The sequence below is a fragment of the Mastomys coucha genome, unplaced genomic scaffold (genome assembly GCF_008632895.1).
Source record: "Mastomys coucha isolate ucsf_1 unplaced genomic scaffold, UCSF_Mcou_1 pScaffold3, whole genome shotgun sequence".
NCBI classification, from domain to species: domain Eukaryota; kingdom Metazoa; phylum Chordata; class Mammalia; order Rodentia; family Muridae; genus Mastomys; species Mastomys coucha.
Window position 1 is genome coordinate 45717679 of NW_022196909.1, and position 15832 is coordinate 45733510.

Below are 15832 nucleotides of genomic sequence, written 5' to 3' on the forward strand. Positions count from 1 at the left end.
CAGGCTGGCCTTGAACTCAGAAATCCGCCTGCCTCTGCCTCCCAAGTGCTGGGATGAAAGGCGTGCGCTACCACCGCCCGGCACACATAGGTGTTTCTTAATCTACCAGGGGACACCCATTTACCAGAGCCATGCTGCCTGCCCCCTTTAGCTCCAGGCTAGTCTCAGCACGTGAGGAGCCAGCGGACGCTCTTTCTCCCAGGCAGGTGCTCTGCGTGGCTCTATGGTCTTCCCTTTCCACTGGACTTGTTCCCATCTCTTTCTCTTTCTTTGAACCTCTTAACCACATCCCCACATCCCCAGGACACCCATCCTACTCCCAGCCTTACTGGGTGCCAGGTCCCCTGTGCTGCCTGCATTTCCTCAGAGGATCACTGCTTCCCTGGCCTCCATTGAGTTCTGTCTGCGGCTCTGTAGGTCTCACCATCTCACCTCACACCTGGCCTCTGCCACTTGAACCTATCCCAGCATCATTCCCCTAAAAGATTCCAGAGCTTGCCAATGTGCCATGTTCTGGACCAGCTGGTGGGCCGACCCAGGGCTCCCCACCCTCGACCCCACTGCTCTCATGGTCTTTCTCTCAGCACAGAGCCAATGAGCACCATTCCTTTAACAGCAGCCAAATTGGTACCAAATGTCGCCTGTGTGAAGTGCTCTTCCAAGTTCATCCTTGCTCCAGATGTCTGTCACCCGAGGGAGGCACAGGCAGGCTTAAGGAACCTGCCATTCATTCACAAGTGACAAGTGACCAGTTACAGCTGGGCCCTGTACTGCACTTCACACGATATCCCATTTTTAAGCTTCCAGCTTTCAGTCCAACTGCTGGCCCAGCCCTGACCCTACTCTTCTAGAATCTTCCTGAGATCTGTCTCCGTTTTCTGATCCTAGAGCTCTTAGCTGCAGAGCCTGGCTTCCCTTGGCCCTGAGGGTAGGGAGGGAGTGACCTGAGGACTATCCGCAGCCACCGTGTTCATAACCCATGTGCTTGGAGAGCCGACCCTCCAACTGGGGACTTTCCATAAGGTCCATTTTCCAGTCTTTTCTTGCCTTTTTGACCTGTCTTTTGGGTTAGGTCTGTTCTGCAGCCACCTCTGTGGCCCCAGTCACATCTAAAACCAGCATTAGGACCATCCCTTCCTGTGTTCACAGCCTGCTTCCTGGACTCTCTGCCTCATTACTACAGTTTCTGACTTTGCCCTCTGTTGCTGGTGTCTAGACCCCTTCTAAGGATGAGTCTCCTGCTTGCTGAAAAGCCTCCTTTGGGCTTAGCACCCAGCCCCCTGCATCCCCCCCACCAGCACCCATCCCCTTTGAGTCCACAGGCAGTTGTAAAAGAGAACTTACTATTTAGAAGGGAATCAGAACTGTCAGCAGGACATAAATATTCATAGAGGGAGGTCAGAACTGAGTACCTAAAACCTTGATTTGTGTTCGCCCATTTAAGCCTCATTAAGAAGTGGCAAATGAAAGTGGGGATATTCTGGTGCAACTGCAAATAAGTTGGGCTGGTTCAGATAAAGGCCCCTGACTGCCAGCCCCTCAGGCCCTGTCCAGAGCATGATGATGGCAGAGCAGGTTGGCCACAGCCTCAGCTGTAAGATTGCTCAGCGAGAGCGCCTGGCCTTGCTCCGGGGCAATTACCACTTGTTTGGGCACCTGGGCCCCTTCCAGAGGCATTCAGGGATGGAAGTCCTTCACCTGATTCCCTCCCCAGGCCCTGCCCAAGAGCAGCAGGGAGGACTGAACCTGACCTGCACATCTGGAGCAAGCTGCATTAGCCATGTGCAAGCACAGCTCTTTTCTTGTTTTAGTGAGCCCAAGGTTTTCAGAAGTCAGTAGTATAAACTCCTAACAGTTTGTCCCTGTCCCCAGCCCTTCAGTCCATCCACCCTCAAGTGCCACTCACTCCAGCCACAAATAGGAAGACTGCAGACCAGGCCTTTGGGCACAGAGGTGGCAGGTGGTCTAAGAAGCTGAGGACACAAGCATTCTTGGGGCCAGGCTGTCATGGTGGCCAGACTGTTGTGCCCAAGCCTGGCTCTCCTGTGTTCACCTCCCTGCAGTGCAGTTCAAAGAAGGCTTGTGGCTTCTTTGGGGACCACCTAGTCTGGTACAGTTAACCATGCAGTAACCTGGACAGTCATGGAGCCCTCCTGACTCCTGAAAGGAGTCGACCTTTTTTGGACTCACCAAAGTAGCTGACCCAGGGTTGGTTTTCTGAGGTGGCTGTCGGCCAGGGACTTAACTTCCCTGCTTCGCAGCCCCAGACTAGTGTGGCCTGGGACACCCAGTCTCTGAGCAGACTGCTTATTTAGGAGGAAGGTTCTTCCAGGGGTAGCTCCAATAAGGAGTGGGGCTGAGACCGACAGAAGGGCCTGTGACTCCTCAGAAAACAGATTCCATCTAGGGAACCTATCCTTCCATTTGCTGACTCTCCTGGGGACTTGGTTATGGTGGGTGAAGTCAGAGATGGGAAAAGAGTGTTAAAGGGACCTAAGCCTTCAACACATCCAGCCACCAGAAAGCAAGGTGTTGTTAGCCAGCCAGCCTGGACCCAGCCAGAGACCAGTTTAGATACCTGGAGACCAAGTGAAGGCCAGGCGCGTGACATGGCACACTGGTGTGGACAGTCCTGCCCAGCACTTTACAAACCATTTTCCCAGCACTTGGGCATGCCCTCTAAGATCACAGCTCTGAACTGACAAAGTAAGCGGGAGCAGGTACATCCGGGAGCTCTCCAGCTTTCAGGAGCGTGGCTGCTTTGCCACTGAGTTTTTGCTGACCTTGGTGATAGGCAACATTTCTGCCCAAGAGCCACAGCAGAGAGAAATAGAAGTGGTTTTAAGTTGCATTGTTTCACCAATTTTTATTGATTCTCAGAAAAATGTCTCTCATGACAACACAGACTGCGCTGTTAGGGTATCTACAAGGAAGCCCTCTGGACATTTAACCCCTCCCACCCATGTGGAGTGCCTGGGACCTGGTGCTGGCTCTGTAGTGCTTCTCCCTTGAGTATACCATAGGGCAAGTGCTACAGGTGCCAGGCTCTGGTGGAAACAACCGGCGTCCTGTTCTTGCAAGACATAGCTAACCTGGGGTTCTGCTTCACCCTCAACCTGTGCTTGGTTCGGAGGCTCGGAAGCAGGCAACAGCCACTTCTTGTTTCCCAGGACTCAGCCCGGCAGTTCTACTCGAAGCAGCACTCTGTCAACAGCAAAGCTGGGCCCTGCCCAGTACAAACATGGGGTGCACGGGCAGGATGGCGGACCTAGAGGGGAGTCCCTCTGAGGTGCCAGTGTCAGGAAAGCTGTGGAACTCTGTGCCTCTGTCTCTTTCAGATTGATGGGCTAGAGGAAAAGCTGTCTCAGTGTCGGAAGGACCTGGAGGCTGTGACCTCCCAGCTCTACAGGGCAGAGCTGAGTCCTGAGGACAGGTAATACCTCTGTCCAGTCACGACCCTCTAAGCCAAGGCAGAATGGTCCCTAACTTTTGAGCTCCAACTCCTGTGCCCTAAGATCCTAGTTTTTGACCTCCTTATTCAAACAGCCTCTCTGGTTAAGACAGGAAAAAAGGGTCTGAGCTGTAAACTCCTTCCCCACAGGAAGTCTCTGGAGAAGGAGAAAAAGACCCTGATGAACAAAGCCTCCAAGTATGGTAAGAAAGTTCCCTCCCGTTGCCAGCCTGGTCCTGAACAACCCAGACTGGGCGTGCTAGAGGATGGTCCTTACTTGGGGCAGGACAGGCATTCTGTGGGTTGAGCAATGCTGCCACCTTCTGGGTGCTGGAAGCAGAGCTGGGTAGAGCCCAGTACCCCCTGCCCTGAGGCCAGGACTGTGGTCTGCAGAGAGCTCTTCAGATGTGTCCTATCCCATCTCTACTCAGCCCTAAGCTGGCTGCCAGGTCTCCTCTTAGTCCAGTGCACAGCTGGAGGTGGTGGCCAGGACACCAGTTTAGCCTTTGCAACGTAGAACCTGTACACTGTGGAGCAGCAGGAATTCAGGAGCCGTGTGAGCCCAAAGAGGCTCAGCTGTCCTGAAGGCGAGCACTGCAGAGCTGTCCTTAGCCGTCCGAGAGGACATGCCTGCTGTGGCTTTCAGGCCTCACAGAGGAGTGCACTCACAGAGGAGTGTGTGAACAAGTCAGGCCTGCTCTTAGATCTGAGCCTAGCTAAAGGATTATGAGGGTCTGGGCAGATGAAGGACAGGGCTAGGTTTTGGTATGTGACAGTGGTTGGAAGGAGACACCTCCTTTCATCAGAATGTCTACTCTGGGAAGCAGAAGCAGCTGGGTGGGCCTCAGTGTTCTGTTTTGTTTCCATCTCTTTTCTCCCAGAGAAGGAGCTAAAGCTGCTTCGACACGAGAACCGGAAGAACATGCTCCTCTCGGTGGCCATCTTCATAGTCTTCGCCCTGCTCTATGCTCACTGGACTATGTGAGTTAGCCATCCTCAGCCAAGCAGGTTCCCTCCCACTCCCCATCCTGACAGAGGGGCCTTTCCCCTGTGGTTGCCCAGCAGCTGTAGCAGAGGGGCAATAAAGAGCCCCAGGCTCTGCTGTCTGGTGAGTAAATATTTCCTGACTAGGTGAGGGTTAGCAAGGGAGGCACTCATGTCTCCAGATGAAGGGATGTTCCAAAATTCTTGTGTACAATTCAGGAGGGAGGGAGATGTGCTGCTGGGAGGGCAAGCACTGAGCCACCTCAGCTCCAGCCTGCCCTGGGCCTGTGGTTACCACTGAAGACAGTGCAGTGTGCACGGGAAGAGTGGTTTGGACTTGAGGCGGTGGCTCTGGAGCATGCCGAGTGCTCTCCTCTTCCAGAGACCGGCAGGGCCAGGGAGGCCTGCAGGTGCTGGTGGCCAGCAGTGAGAGCTATGGCAATGACCAGACTGACATGGTGACAAGAGCCAGTGAGTAGGGTGGGATTGAGGAGGAGGAGGCCAGTCAGAAGCAGCTGACGGATTCTACCCTAGCTCCACTCACAGTAGAGGGCCCTAAAGGAGGAGGAATGCTCGCTGTGAGTGCAACACACACAGTGCAGCCCTGGACAGTCAGGAGCCCACCATGGAAAAGCAGACATGAAGACAGAATCAGCTGGAGGCATTCTCATCTGGCCTCCTGGAGACGCAATGAGCTTCTCCTCAGTGCACACGTGTGGACTCTATGGAGGGAGGCCAGCCTCTCCTCAATGCACAGGTGTGGACTCTATGGAGGGAGGCCAGCCAGAGTCAGCTCAAGACCCTTTCTCCTGTCTCTTGTCTAGTGACAGTAACCGTCTAAGGCCTGTGTTGGTCACACAGACTGTGTTGGTCCTGGACTGTCACAGTGCTGCCATGGAGTGAGCTGTGTGGCTTATGCAAGAGAAAGAAACCCTCCCCACCCTCCTAGGGCGGTGGGCCCATTCACCCTCCAGTCTGCTGTAAACAGGGACTGCACCGTGACCTCTGGGCTCCCTGTCTAACACACAGCAGTCTCAGGAACTGGAGAGGCTTGGACTCCACGAACACTCCCCTTCCTCAACCATACAGCAAGCACTGTGGACAACCCAGCACAGAGCCACACAAGCAGTAAAAATATGTTTAATGATCCAAAATTCTGTAAGACACACTGATAGACCCAGAATCGGGTGCAAACATGGCATGCTAGCACTTGCTGCTGGCTTAAGGGTCAGGAGCTGGTGGAAGGGACCTCCCACCATGGAGTCAATTCCAACCTCACAGGTGCCCCAGTGCCCTAGCTCCATGGAAACCTGTCTGGCTCTGGCATGGGGCCCTGGGAGCCTGCATGAACATCTCCTGAGAGAGGTTTCCCATTAGAAACGACCACAGGTGCCCTGCCCCTCCCAAAGCTGTCTCCTACATAGACAGGACACGGAGTGACTGACTGTAGAGGAATGAAAGCAGATCGTATGTACCTCCTGGTGAAGAGAGAGGGCAGCTGGAGTCACCACTAGCTCACAACTCTGCCAAGAGCTTCAGGTGGCCTGGCCTGCTAGAGTAACTTTCTGTTAGTGCTGAGACAGGAAGAGAAAAGGGCAGGTTTCTAGGCTGCTCCTCCCTGGAGCTGCCCGGTGCTTAGAACACAAGAAGTGGAAACTCGAAGAGCAGTTGGACCCAGTACTCAAAGCTCTGATGTCTGAAGGATACTGGGTCCACACTCCTTCCCGACCTCCAGGACAAACTCCAGGACTGGGGTGGGGGAAAGACAAGAAACAACTTTGATTGGTACAACAGTTGCTCCTGGCCAGCGCATCATGGAGGGCCTCCACATTTGGCTGGCTTAGTAGAAACTGGGCAAAACAAGGACCTAACTGCTCTTGAGGGCAGTAAATGAGTCTACAGATCCCAGAGGGAATGAGTCTGGCCTGCCCTAAGCACTGGCCTGCTCTGGAGCAGCTGCTCTTAAGGCTGACTCCTGGTGGGTCAGTTCCCAGGCAGCAGAGTTCCACAGGATGCGTCCTAAGGCCCCAGTAGAGCTCCTTGGGAGGGGGAAGAGCCCATCTCCCTTATGACCAGAGAGAACGGTCCCAGTGCCTCTCCAAGGCAGAAAGAAGCAGACACTGGGCCCTGCCTCAAGAATGCCAGGACATCCATCAGGTGGAAACCCTAAGGGCCTAGAGGATTGTGACTCTGGATGAAGGAAAGGACGTCCTCCTTGGACAGCTTGTCTGGATCCTGGGGCTTCTGGGAGTCACGCATGTGGAAGCCATCTCCCCACTCCCAGAAGAGCCGGCTGTTGTAGCAGGTACTATAAAGGGGCAGGGGAGGGAGTCATCAGAGTGCTGTACCGAGGTGGGACAGGACCGAGAAATCACTAGCACAGCCCCGGCTAGGTGCTTTTACACTGGGTTCTGTCAATGACTCAAGTTGAGAGACACCCTCTGGCATCTAAAGGCTCCACCCAGTAGGCCCCAGTTCCTCCCGTGCCTCCAAGAGCATCTGCTGTCACAGCCGGCATCCAGCTAGACTATTAGTGTTTCTGGCTCACCTGTTCCACTAAGGTCAGTATTAGCCGGCTACAGAAACAAGTGCCAGTGGCTAATTTGAGGCCCTGTTGGGGCTGCTGTAGAAGCTCATATCCAGCAGTAATCTGACCAGCATGCCTTGAGGAGGAATACCTGGGACCTTGAGTCATAAGGGGCAAGCTTCCTACAACACGTTCCTCCAAACTCTCTGGCAGGTTCCCCTCTGCCACTTAGCCAGTCAGCCCTCTGCCCAGCATCTGGATGAATCAGGTCCATACCTGGGGCAGTTTCCTTCTACATGGCAGTGATGGGTTTTAAGCCAATGGAGGGCTACTTACTGAAAGGGGGCAATGGATTCTGTAGGGAGATTATAGAAGGATTTCTGGGTTTTCTTATTGTAGAAGAACTTCCTATTCTTGCTCTTGCTGAATCCCATGGTCCACGGCTCTGAGGGAGAAGAGGGCAGGCACTCAGGACAGTACCCATGGGGATGGGGACGGCCAAGGATGCATTCTTCCTTCGCCCTGCTTATTCCCTCCAGCTTCCAATGGCCAAGCCCAGACGGCTCAAGAGGATGGCAGATGATAACTTCCCTAAGGCCTGTCCTGATCCTTACCACTACAAGGTGACATCTCCAGCCTATAGGGTACACAACAGAGAGGCCATGCTTACCTGCTGAGAACACTATATGGGCATCTACAATTTCATCTCTCCCTGCCCCCAGCCAAAGACCAGAACAGGCCCAGTTGGGGTGTTTCCAACGGGTACCTCAGAAACTGCCAGCTGACTGCTGTCCGCCTCAACAAGAAAGTCGGAGTCAAACCACCCTTGCTGGGTAAGGGCAGGGGACGGTCATTCAGTACCTACCATTTACAGTCCTGACAATGTAGACGCCTGTGGGCACAAAGTGCCGGTCGTCCCGTCCTGTGTAGCTGAGCTTTGGGGTGCCACCAGAGCCTTTGATGAGCTTCATTTCTAACCTGGTTTCCCCAAATGGATGAGCATCCAGGAAGCACATGCACAAGGGACAGACAGAGTTGGGCATGCTAGTGTTAGTCTCCGGGTAATTCACAGTGACACTAACTTCACTGTTCTATCCTGGCTTGGCAGAAGAAACCAAAGCACAGGTCCTTAAGCATACTGCTCCAAGCCATGCTAGGGAGAGCTGGTAGCAGAGCTGAGGGTAGAGCACAGGCTCTGCATTCCAGTCAAGCAATGGGTGAAGAGGTGTTGCCCCTCATCCATACCGACAGGGGAAACCAGACACCAGTCGCACCACTTGGTCTTCAGAGGACTGCTCTGGGGCTCTCTCACAGTGGGACTCATTTGCTGAGTGTGGTAGGCACACTGAAGGTCTATGAAACGCATCTATGTCCTCTGGGATTTAGGGATGCCCATTCTTCCTTCCCCCTGCTTATTCCCTCCAGCTTCCAATGGCCAAGCCCAGACGGCTCAAGAGGATGGCAGATGATAACTGCCCTAAGGCCTGTCCTGGTCCTTACCACTACAAGGTGACATCTCCAGCCTATAGGGTACACAACAGAGAGGCCATGCTTACCTGCTGCAAACACCACATGGGCATCTACAATTTCATCATCTCTGTTTGCGAGGACAATCTTAACTATTCCAGTATTAATTCTGGCCATACTTCTGCCTGACATAAAGTCGCCCTGCTTCCTTCCTGTTAGGTGCTGAGCTGGCTCACAGCTGGGACTCACCAGCTTATCAGTGAGGGAGTGTAAGTGTGTGATAGGCAATGCCAGGGCCAGCTCTATAACCACCCTGCAGATAGAATGAGTCTTGACTCAGCTATCCATCCCACCACCAACCTAAAGCACGTGGATAAATGACTCACCTGACAAAGATCTTCTCCATCTCTTCTAGCCGGTACACCTCCTTCACCCTGTGCAGAGCAGATGGCACAGCTTCCTGAGATATGCTTGTGAAAGGTATGATAGGGAGGTCCATACCTACCCTTGTCCTCAGACACTCCCTGCAACCAGCAGCCCACAAGAATAAGGCTGCTGAGCCTGTGGCATTACTATCCTACAGCCTGCCTAGACTTCAGAGCTACCACATGGGCCCCTGAGACGGCACCAGTGGCTGTGATTCAGCAGTAAGTCCTGAAGACGGGGGTTAAAAGAGGAAAAATATTGCAGGCACATTTCTCTAACCATACCCTTATTCTCACGTAACCTTCACTGACACTACAGGCCACAAGTCCTAGCTCTATTTACATCGATGTAAGATCTTCCCATAGCTTAATTATTCTAAATGGCCCTGGTAGTCCTATTCTTGCAGGCACAGACCTTATACAGAGTATAGGGCTCTAGTCTGAGGCCCAGCCCTCCACATCTGGGGGCAGCAAACCTGCCTTGAGAACCGCTGCTGGGTAAGCTGCCTGTTGAAACTAGCAGGCAGGACATCATACAGCACAGGTTAAGCTCACTTTGAGACTGTCCTGCATCCTCAATGCTGGGTTCAATTTTAAATTTATTGATGAGCATTACCAACACTTCTCTGCTAATGTAGATAAGCACCTTACGCTCCGATGCTCTAAGCCTCTGACCTGGAGAAGGTAGTCTCCATCTATGTCTCTCCTGCCTGGAACTTTCACCCTAACGCTCACTGTTGACAGGGCCCTCTTTCTCCTCAAGCACCAAGTTTCATAGTCAAATCCCCATTCCATGCAGTCAGCTAAGGATGCTCAAATGTGAATGGGTAACTCACAGGGCAGACATGCATCTCAAATTAGGAGACCTTAACCCATCCTCCCACTGAACCCTGTCGTGCCACACAGGATAGGAGAAGTAAGCAACAGAAAGCCACAACCCCACGGGCTCTGGGAGGAGACCGACACACTCACCTGATAGGATTCATGTCCGGTCGACTGGGTTTAGAAACTGCTTTCACGAATTTCTCAGCAAGCTGAATCCTATAATCCAAACGTAATCCTTAGAGGCAAGCCAGGGCCTCACCTGTGCTGAGGCATTTCTGCCAGATAGATGAGAGGACCTGGACCTACACAAACCATCCAAGTGGCAGCATTCATGTCCCCAGAGCACAATCTGTCCTGTGGATTCTGACCTCTGATTTCCCTAAAGTGTCCTACTGTGTTCAGTCATCTCCACGAGGACTTTGGGTGTTGTTATAGTATACACATGTACTGTACCTCTAGCTAGCCCAGGTATACTAAACTGAGCCCACACTCTGGCCATGATTTTTATAAGAAACCTTCCCTCTTCAAACAAGATTACCCTTGTTCAATCTTCACACAAAAAAATGACCTCAGTAATCTAAGCAACTGTGGCATGATGCAGTGTGCTAGAATCTGACAACTGAGGCCCACATCTCAACAAGCTGCAAGGCCAGCCGGTCTTCCCTCCTGCCTGGGCCCAGCCTGCTGTGGCCATGAGCAGTCCTCCCTCCCCAGGGCCCAGGCCCACCGCTGGTTGAAGTGCTGCTCTCGGACGTCACTGCCGTTCAGCACCAGGACATCAAGGATGTGGATTGCGCTGATCTTCCGCTGGGCCTTCCCCTACAAGGACAAGCATGCTGTCTGCTGTGCAGGTGCTGGCCTTTGGCCTGCTCTGCCTATCATGTGTGCCATGCTGGTCTTCAACCACCCATTGCTAAACTAGGGAAAGGCTGCATCTAGCCTCCCTGCCAAATGGTCCAGAGCAGAGGCTAGCTTGGGCTTGAGAGCAGGCTTTTGAGAGGAGAGCCTTCATGAGCCTCAAATCCAGTAAGATTGCCGCCATGTTTGCTGTAGCCAGAGCTAGCTTCCCACTGTGACCTGCTCACATGGAATGTTCTGAATGTCATACCTACCCTGTCAAAGCTCCCAAAACATGTCAAGTCTTTTCTAAGGGGTTCCTGCTTAAGTTGGCTACTAAAAACACTAGTAGGATCCAAGGACTGAAGACAGATTTTCTGAGTCTGCCCCTTCCCAGCCCCTCCTACAGTATAAGACAACGGCCTTGGAATGATTCTACCACACCGTGAAGCCTAACTAAGGTGAAGGCTAGTCTTCACAGGGCCATCTTTGAACAGAAACCCTTCTGACCTCTCCTTTTAGTTCATGCACAATTTCCACACAGAGCAGTGTGTCCCTGGGCAGCTCCGTCTTTAGGTCCAGCTTCACCCAACGGTCAGACTGGCGGCCATCCCAAGTGTAGATCTGGGACTTCTGCAGGCAGAGAGAAGGGAGGACATGGAGACTAAGCATGGGAGGCTCTGTTCTCAAAGGAGCCTTTCTGACTTGGCAGCTGCAAGCAGACAGGGTGGCTAATTTCAGTGGCAAAGGTCTAGGGGAGGTGAGTTTTATGACACTTTTCCACCACCCAGCAAAAGTCCTTCATCAAGTTCGATATCCATGTGGAAGTTAGGATTACAGGAAGAAGAGAAAGCAAAGGGAGAACAAGACAAAATGGACACAAAGAAGTGACTGGGGAGAAGTCAACTACATGGCAGGATGCAGGGTAGGAGAGTGCAAAGGTTGCCTAGTCAAGGAAGATGTAAAGCTAAGAGGTCCTTCATCCCTCCTTCCATTAACCCCAATGGCTCAGAAGATGAAAAGAGGTGTCTTCCTGACAGTCAGTGAACGGCAGGGGTGGGATTGCAGAGACCTGGCTACCCAGCATCAGCCAGATGCCCTACTGGCTCTGCAGCTCAGGAAAAGCAACAGCCAGCCGGGCAGTGGTGGCCCATGCCCTTAATCCCAGCACTTGGGAGGCAGAGGCAGGCGGATTTCTGAGTTCAAGGCCAGCCTGGTCTACAGAGTGAGTTCCAGGACAGCCAGGGCTACACAGAGAAACCCTGTCTCGAAAAAACAAAACAAAACAAACAAAAAAAAATTTAAGAAAAGCATCAGCCTTCCCTTCAGCTTGGCAAAGCTAGGCAGCGGGAAAGAAACAAATAAATGAAGAAACAAAAGCGTGAGTGAGTGAATCACACTTGCTAAGTCTGGGCAAGAAAGGAAGTAGGGTTTCGAGGATGACCTCTTTGACGGTGGCAGAATAAACATATGCAGTGTGGCCAGAAGCTCTATCTACACAGACGGTACTGCCACCACCCCAGCCAATGGGAGGCCAGCTGCCGACTTACCCCCAAGCCCAGGAGGAATTTCTGCTCGCTGCCAGACACCATGCAACGATACTCCAACACAGGACGGATCTTCTCCAGGGTTTTGGCAGTGAGCAGTGTGGGCTTGTAGCTGAAGATATTGATGTCAGTGTCCTGTGGCATGGATCACAGAAAACACTGCTGGGGCAGGCTGGCAGAGGTGAAGGACAGGGGTCATCTGCTCTCAGAATCAGGCTTCCCTGCACCCGCCTCTCTGACCAACCAATCACTAAATAGTATCTATTTCCATCCATTGAAAGTATTCCTTTAGGACCTATTAGGAGAAACTAGGAAAGGAAGAACACAGATCCAAGGCACAAATGGATTTGCTAGAGCTACAGGGAGTGTCACCACAATGGGGTAGGCACACATTCAGTGACACGGAAAGCCAGGGTTCCCAGCAGCTGGCTTGAGCAGAGAAGTGACCTCTCCTATATGCAGTCATATGAGACAGATTTACCTTGATTAGTTCAAAAAACTTGAGTTTTGGGTCTGACGAGGAAGGAGCAACTCGAGCCTGGTCTGGGATCTGGAAAGAGACAGCAAAGGGCTTTGTAAGTGTGTGGGTGTGGTGCCTCATGTGTGTGCCCGGTGCCTGTGTGTGTGTGTGTGTGTGTGTGTGTGTGTGCGCGCGTGCACGCGCGCGCGCATGCGCGCGCCTGCCTGGTGCCTGCCAAGGCCAGGAGAGGGCATCCGAGCTCCTGGACCTGCAGTTCCAGGCAGTGGAGAGCTACCCTGTGGACTTACGGGCAGTGGAGAGCTACCCTGTGGTGCTGCGAACTTGGATACCCTGGAAGAGCAGCTAGTGCTCTGAGCTGCTGAGCCACCTCCAGCTCTGGCTTTGGTTTTTAAGTACCTTGTAGAAACACTGTGTGAGGAGATGGATTCAGGCTGGGGAAGAAGAAACGGCATGCAAGCAAATATGCCTGTCAAGGGAGCTGGAGGTATGACATTCATTCCCTGTCAAGCCACTATGTCAACACACCCCAAACCAAATCCTTTCCTCTCCATGGATCACTATAGGGGCACTAGGGTAAACTGCAGCCGATCCAGAGCCTGTGCTCTTCTGACCCAGCTGTCAGAGAGCCAAAGAAGTAACTTGCAGCAAGCCAAGGAGCTGGGCACCCTTTCAGGTTGGGGGTGGGGAATGAAGCTCCCTGGCCTGGAGTGACATGGGCTGTTTACCTTCCACAGCTGGAGGCACTCCTTACGGATCTCTGCCTGCCTAGGCTCACTCAGGGTCCTGGGGAACAAAACAGAGCCTCTTATGACCTAAGGAAATACACAGGCGGGACTGGCCTCCAAAGACAGCTCACAATGTATAGGCTGACTGCTTCCCTTCCCACGATTATAACCAGCACCTCCTGGATGCCAGCATCCTTCCCTCCACCCACCAGGACATTCTGATTTCTCCTTTGTTCTCAAAGATGTCACTATGCTGATATTCCACAAGGCAAAATGAACCCACAAGAGTGGCTTTTAAATCACTGTTAAATAAACGGAGTTGACCGTCACTGGGCAGTGGTGGCACATGCCTTTAATGCCAGTGCTCAGGCAGCAGAGGCAGAAAGATGACCTCTGAGTATGAGGACAGCCAAGACGACATAGAGAAAATCTGCCTCAAGAGAGAGAGAGAAAGAGAGAAGGATGGACAGAGGGGGGGAGGGAGGGGAAGAGGGAGGGAGGGGAAGAGGGAGAAAAGAAAAAGAAAAGAAAAAAAAGCTGGTGGGAAGAGAAAAGCCAGACCAGTGAATACGCAGCACTCACGTGTCCTGTACAAATGCATGGATCTTCGCCAGGGCTTTGATCTGTAGGCTGCAGTAGCTAGGAAAAAACAAAGCACACATCAACATCAGCACAGAAGTGTAGCCACAGCAGAGGCCACCTGTGTGTGAGGAAGTCACTGGTGAGGTACGTGGGCCCACCCAGCAGTTACATGGGGCCCAAAGACAGCAGAACAGCTGAGCCGTGCTCAGGAGATGCTCAGAGTGTAAGGCCTGCTGACAAGAAGGTTCTTATCCCACCCTTAAAGAACTGACTAAGCAGCCAGGTAGTGGTGGCTCAAGCCTTTAAACCCAGCACTTGGAAGGCAGAGGCAGGCAGGTTTCTGAGTTCGAGGCCAGCCTGGTCTACAGAGTGAGTTCCAGGACAGCCAGGGCTACACAGAGAAGCTCTGTCTCTAAAAAAAGAAAAAAAAAAAGAAAAGAAAAGAAAAGAAACTGACTAAGCAACAAGAAAGCCCATCCCCAGTACCCAAATAAATGCTGGGCAAGCACTGGCAGCTCACCTGTGACCCCAGCACTCTGGAGCACGCTGGCTAGCTAGACAGGGTGCTGTGGGGAACTCTAGCGTCTCATGAGAGTCCCTCCCTCAACACAGAAGGTGAAGAGCAACTGACAACCTGATGTCAGCCTCTGGCCTCTTGAAAACAACCAGAGGAAATGACACGATACACAAGAAAAGAATGACAAGGCCAACGGTGGGGGCTGGAGTGGCTCAACAGTTAAGAGCACCCACATCAAATGGGGGTGGGGGGGAGGGGTCCAATGCCTCTGGCTTCTATGGGCAATGGCACTCATGTGCAGACACATAAAAACAAAAGGAAAGAAAATAAATATTTTAAAAACCTAAAGGGTGAGCTTCCCATCAGAAGAAAGGGGAGGAAGATGTGGAATGGTCTATCTTTAAAGTGGGAAAAGAAAAATTCCATATCCAATTCAAATGTTCCTCAAAAATAAAAGACATGCTTTCCTGTGGTATTTTATACATTGTTTCTTGAGTTAGAGGCTCACTCTGTAGCCTGCTTGTCCGGGAAAGTACAGGAATCCTCCTGCCTCTGCCTTCTGAGTGCTGGGATTACTGGTGCACACCACGATGCCTAAGAAATGCAGTTTTAATAAACAGAAGCCAGAGAGACTGTAGGCTGAAATGGAATGACTGCGGACAAGAACTTGGTGCTCTAGGAGGGAAGCAAGAACATCTAGAAGAGTCAGTGTGTCAGGAAACACCAAGGACAGATGGACACTGTGAGCAGCACTCAGGATGATCACTGAGGCAGGAGGATAGCAAGTTCTAACCAGCCAAAGCTACACAGAGCATGTAAACTAAGACTTTTTGGAGAGAAAATGAATCATTCACCAAAAAAAGAAGGAAAAAAAAGCCTAGTTGGATTTCATTATCAAAATTTTTAAAGTTTGAGATAGCCATCCTGGAAAGGAAATAAAATTATCTCACTTCACAGATGACATGTCACTGGAACAAGACAGAAAGCCTAGAAATCAACACTCATTTACTACTGTTTATTAGCATTGCTAATGAAACAGCGAAAGAGTTTTGGAAAGTATGCCAAAACCATTTAATAGAGAAAGGACAGTATGGAAGATCTGAAAAAAATTAATTAATGCCATATCCAAAAAATAATTAAAAATAAAATATCTCAACACATGGGCTAAACTTACAAAATTTACAAGAAAACACGGGAGAAGCCCCATGAAGTACACTAGAAGTACAATAATAAGAAAAATAAATGAGCCAGGCCACACTTCTGTGCCAAGGACATAATACAGTGAAAAGAAAATACAGACCAGGAAACAGTATTTCATATTTGAGTCTAGTAAGAGATTAATGCCCAAAATACATGGATAATCCTTTAACTCAATATTTATTTAAAAAAGAACAAAACACTAACACTTAAAAGTCTGAAGAGGAGGGGCTGGTAAGACGGCTCAGCGGGTAAGAGCACTGTTCT

General features: G+C 51.5%; 2 protein-coding genes and 1 long non-coding RNA gene across 8 annotated transcripts in view; 2 read left to right on the forward strand and 1 right to left on the reverse strand.

Annotated features, from left to right (window-relative positions):
• Ccdc167 (coiled-coil domain containing 167) overlaps nt 1-4568 on the forward strand; it is a 14235-nt gene extending 9667 nt beyond the window's left edge. The window contains exons 2-4 of one of the 2 annotated variants that reach the window (XM_031348554.1): nt 3339-3433; nt 3602-3654; nt 4338-4568. In XM_031348554.1, coding sequence (XP_031204414.1) covers nt 3339-3433; nt 3602-3654; nt 4338-4441 — 252 coding nt within the window. In that variant the 3' untranslated portion in view covers nt 4442-4568. Of the gene's footprint in view, nt 1-3338; nt 3434-3601; nt 3655-4332 lie in introns of both variants that reach the window. The other variant, XM_031348553.1, reaches the window with a different exon arrangement.
• Nucleotides 4569-5559: 991 nt separating this feature from the next.
• The window catches only part of Cmtr1 (cap methyltransferase 1), a 91058-nt gene continuing 80785 nt past the window's right edge, over nt 5560-15832 (reverse strand). For all 5 annotated transcript variants that reach the window (XM_031348544.1, XM_031348547.1, XM_031348545.1 and 2 more), the window contains 11 exons: nt 13852-13908; nt 13270-13327; nt 12545-12613; nt 12067-12198; nt 11027-11149; nt 10407-10498; nt 9827-9895; nt 8816-8863; nt 7828-7940; nt 7299-7407; nt 5560-6743 (listed from right to left, as the gene is read on the reverse strand). In XM_031348544.1, coding sequence (XP_031204404.1) covers nt 6602-6743; nt 7299-7407; nt 7828-7940; nt 8816-8863; nt 9827-9895; nt 10407-10498; nt 11027-11149; nt 12067-12198; nt 12545-12613; nt 13270-13327; nt 13852-13908 — 1012 coding nt within the window. In that variant the 3' untranslated portion in view covers nt 5560-6601. The remainder of the gene's footprint in view (nt 6744-7298; nt 7408-7827; nt 7941-8815; nt 8864-9826; nt 9896-10406; nt 10499-11026; nt 11150-12066; nt 12199-12544; nt 12614-13269; nt 13328-13851; nt 13909-15832) is intronic.
• Nucleotides 6605-11901, forward strand: LOC116075448. Its single transcript, XR_004112547.1, has 2 exons — nt 6605-6740; nt 7502-11901. It is a non-coding gene; the product is annotated as an uncharacterized LOC116075448 (long non-coding RNA).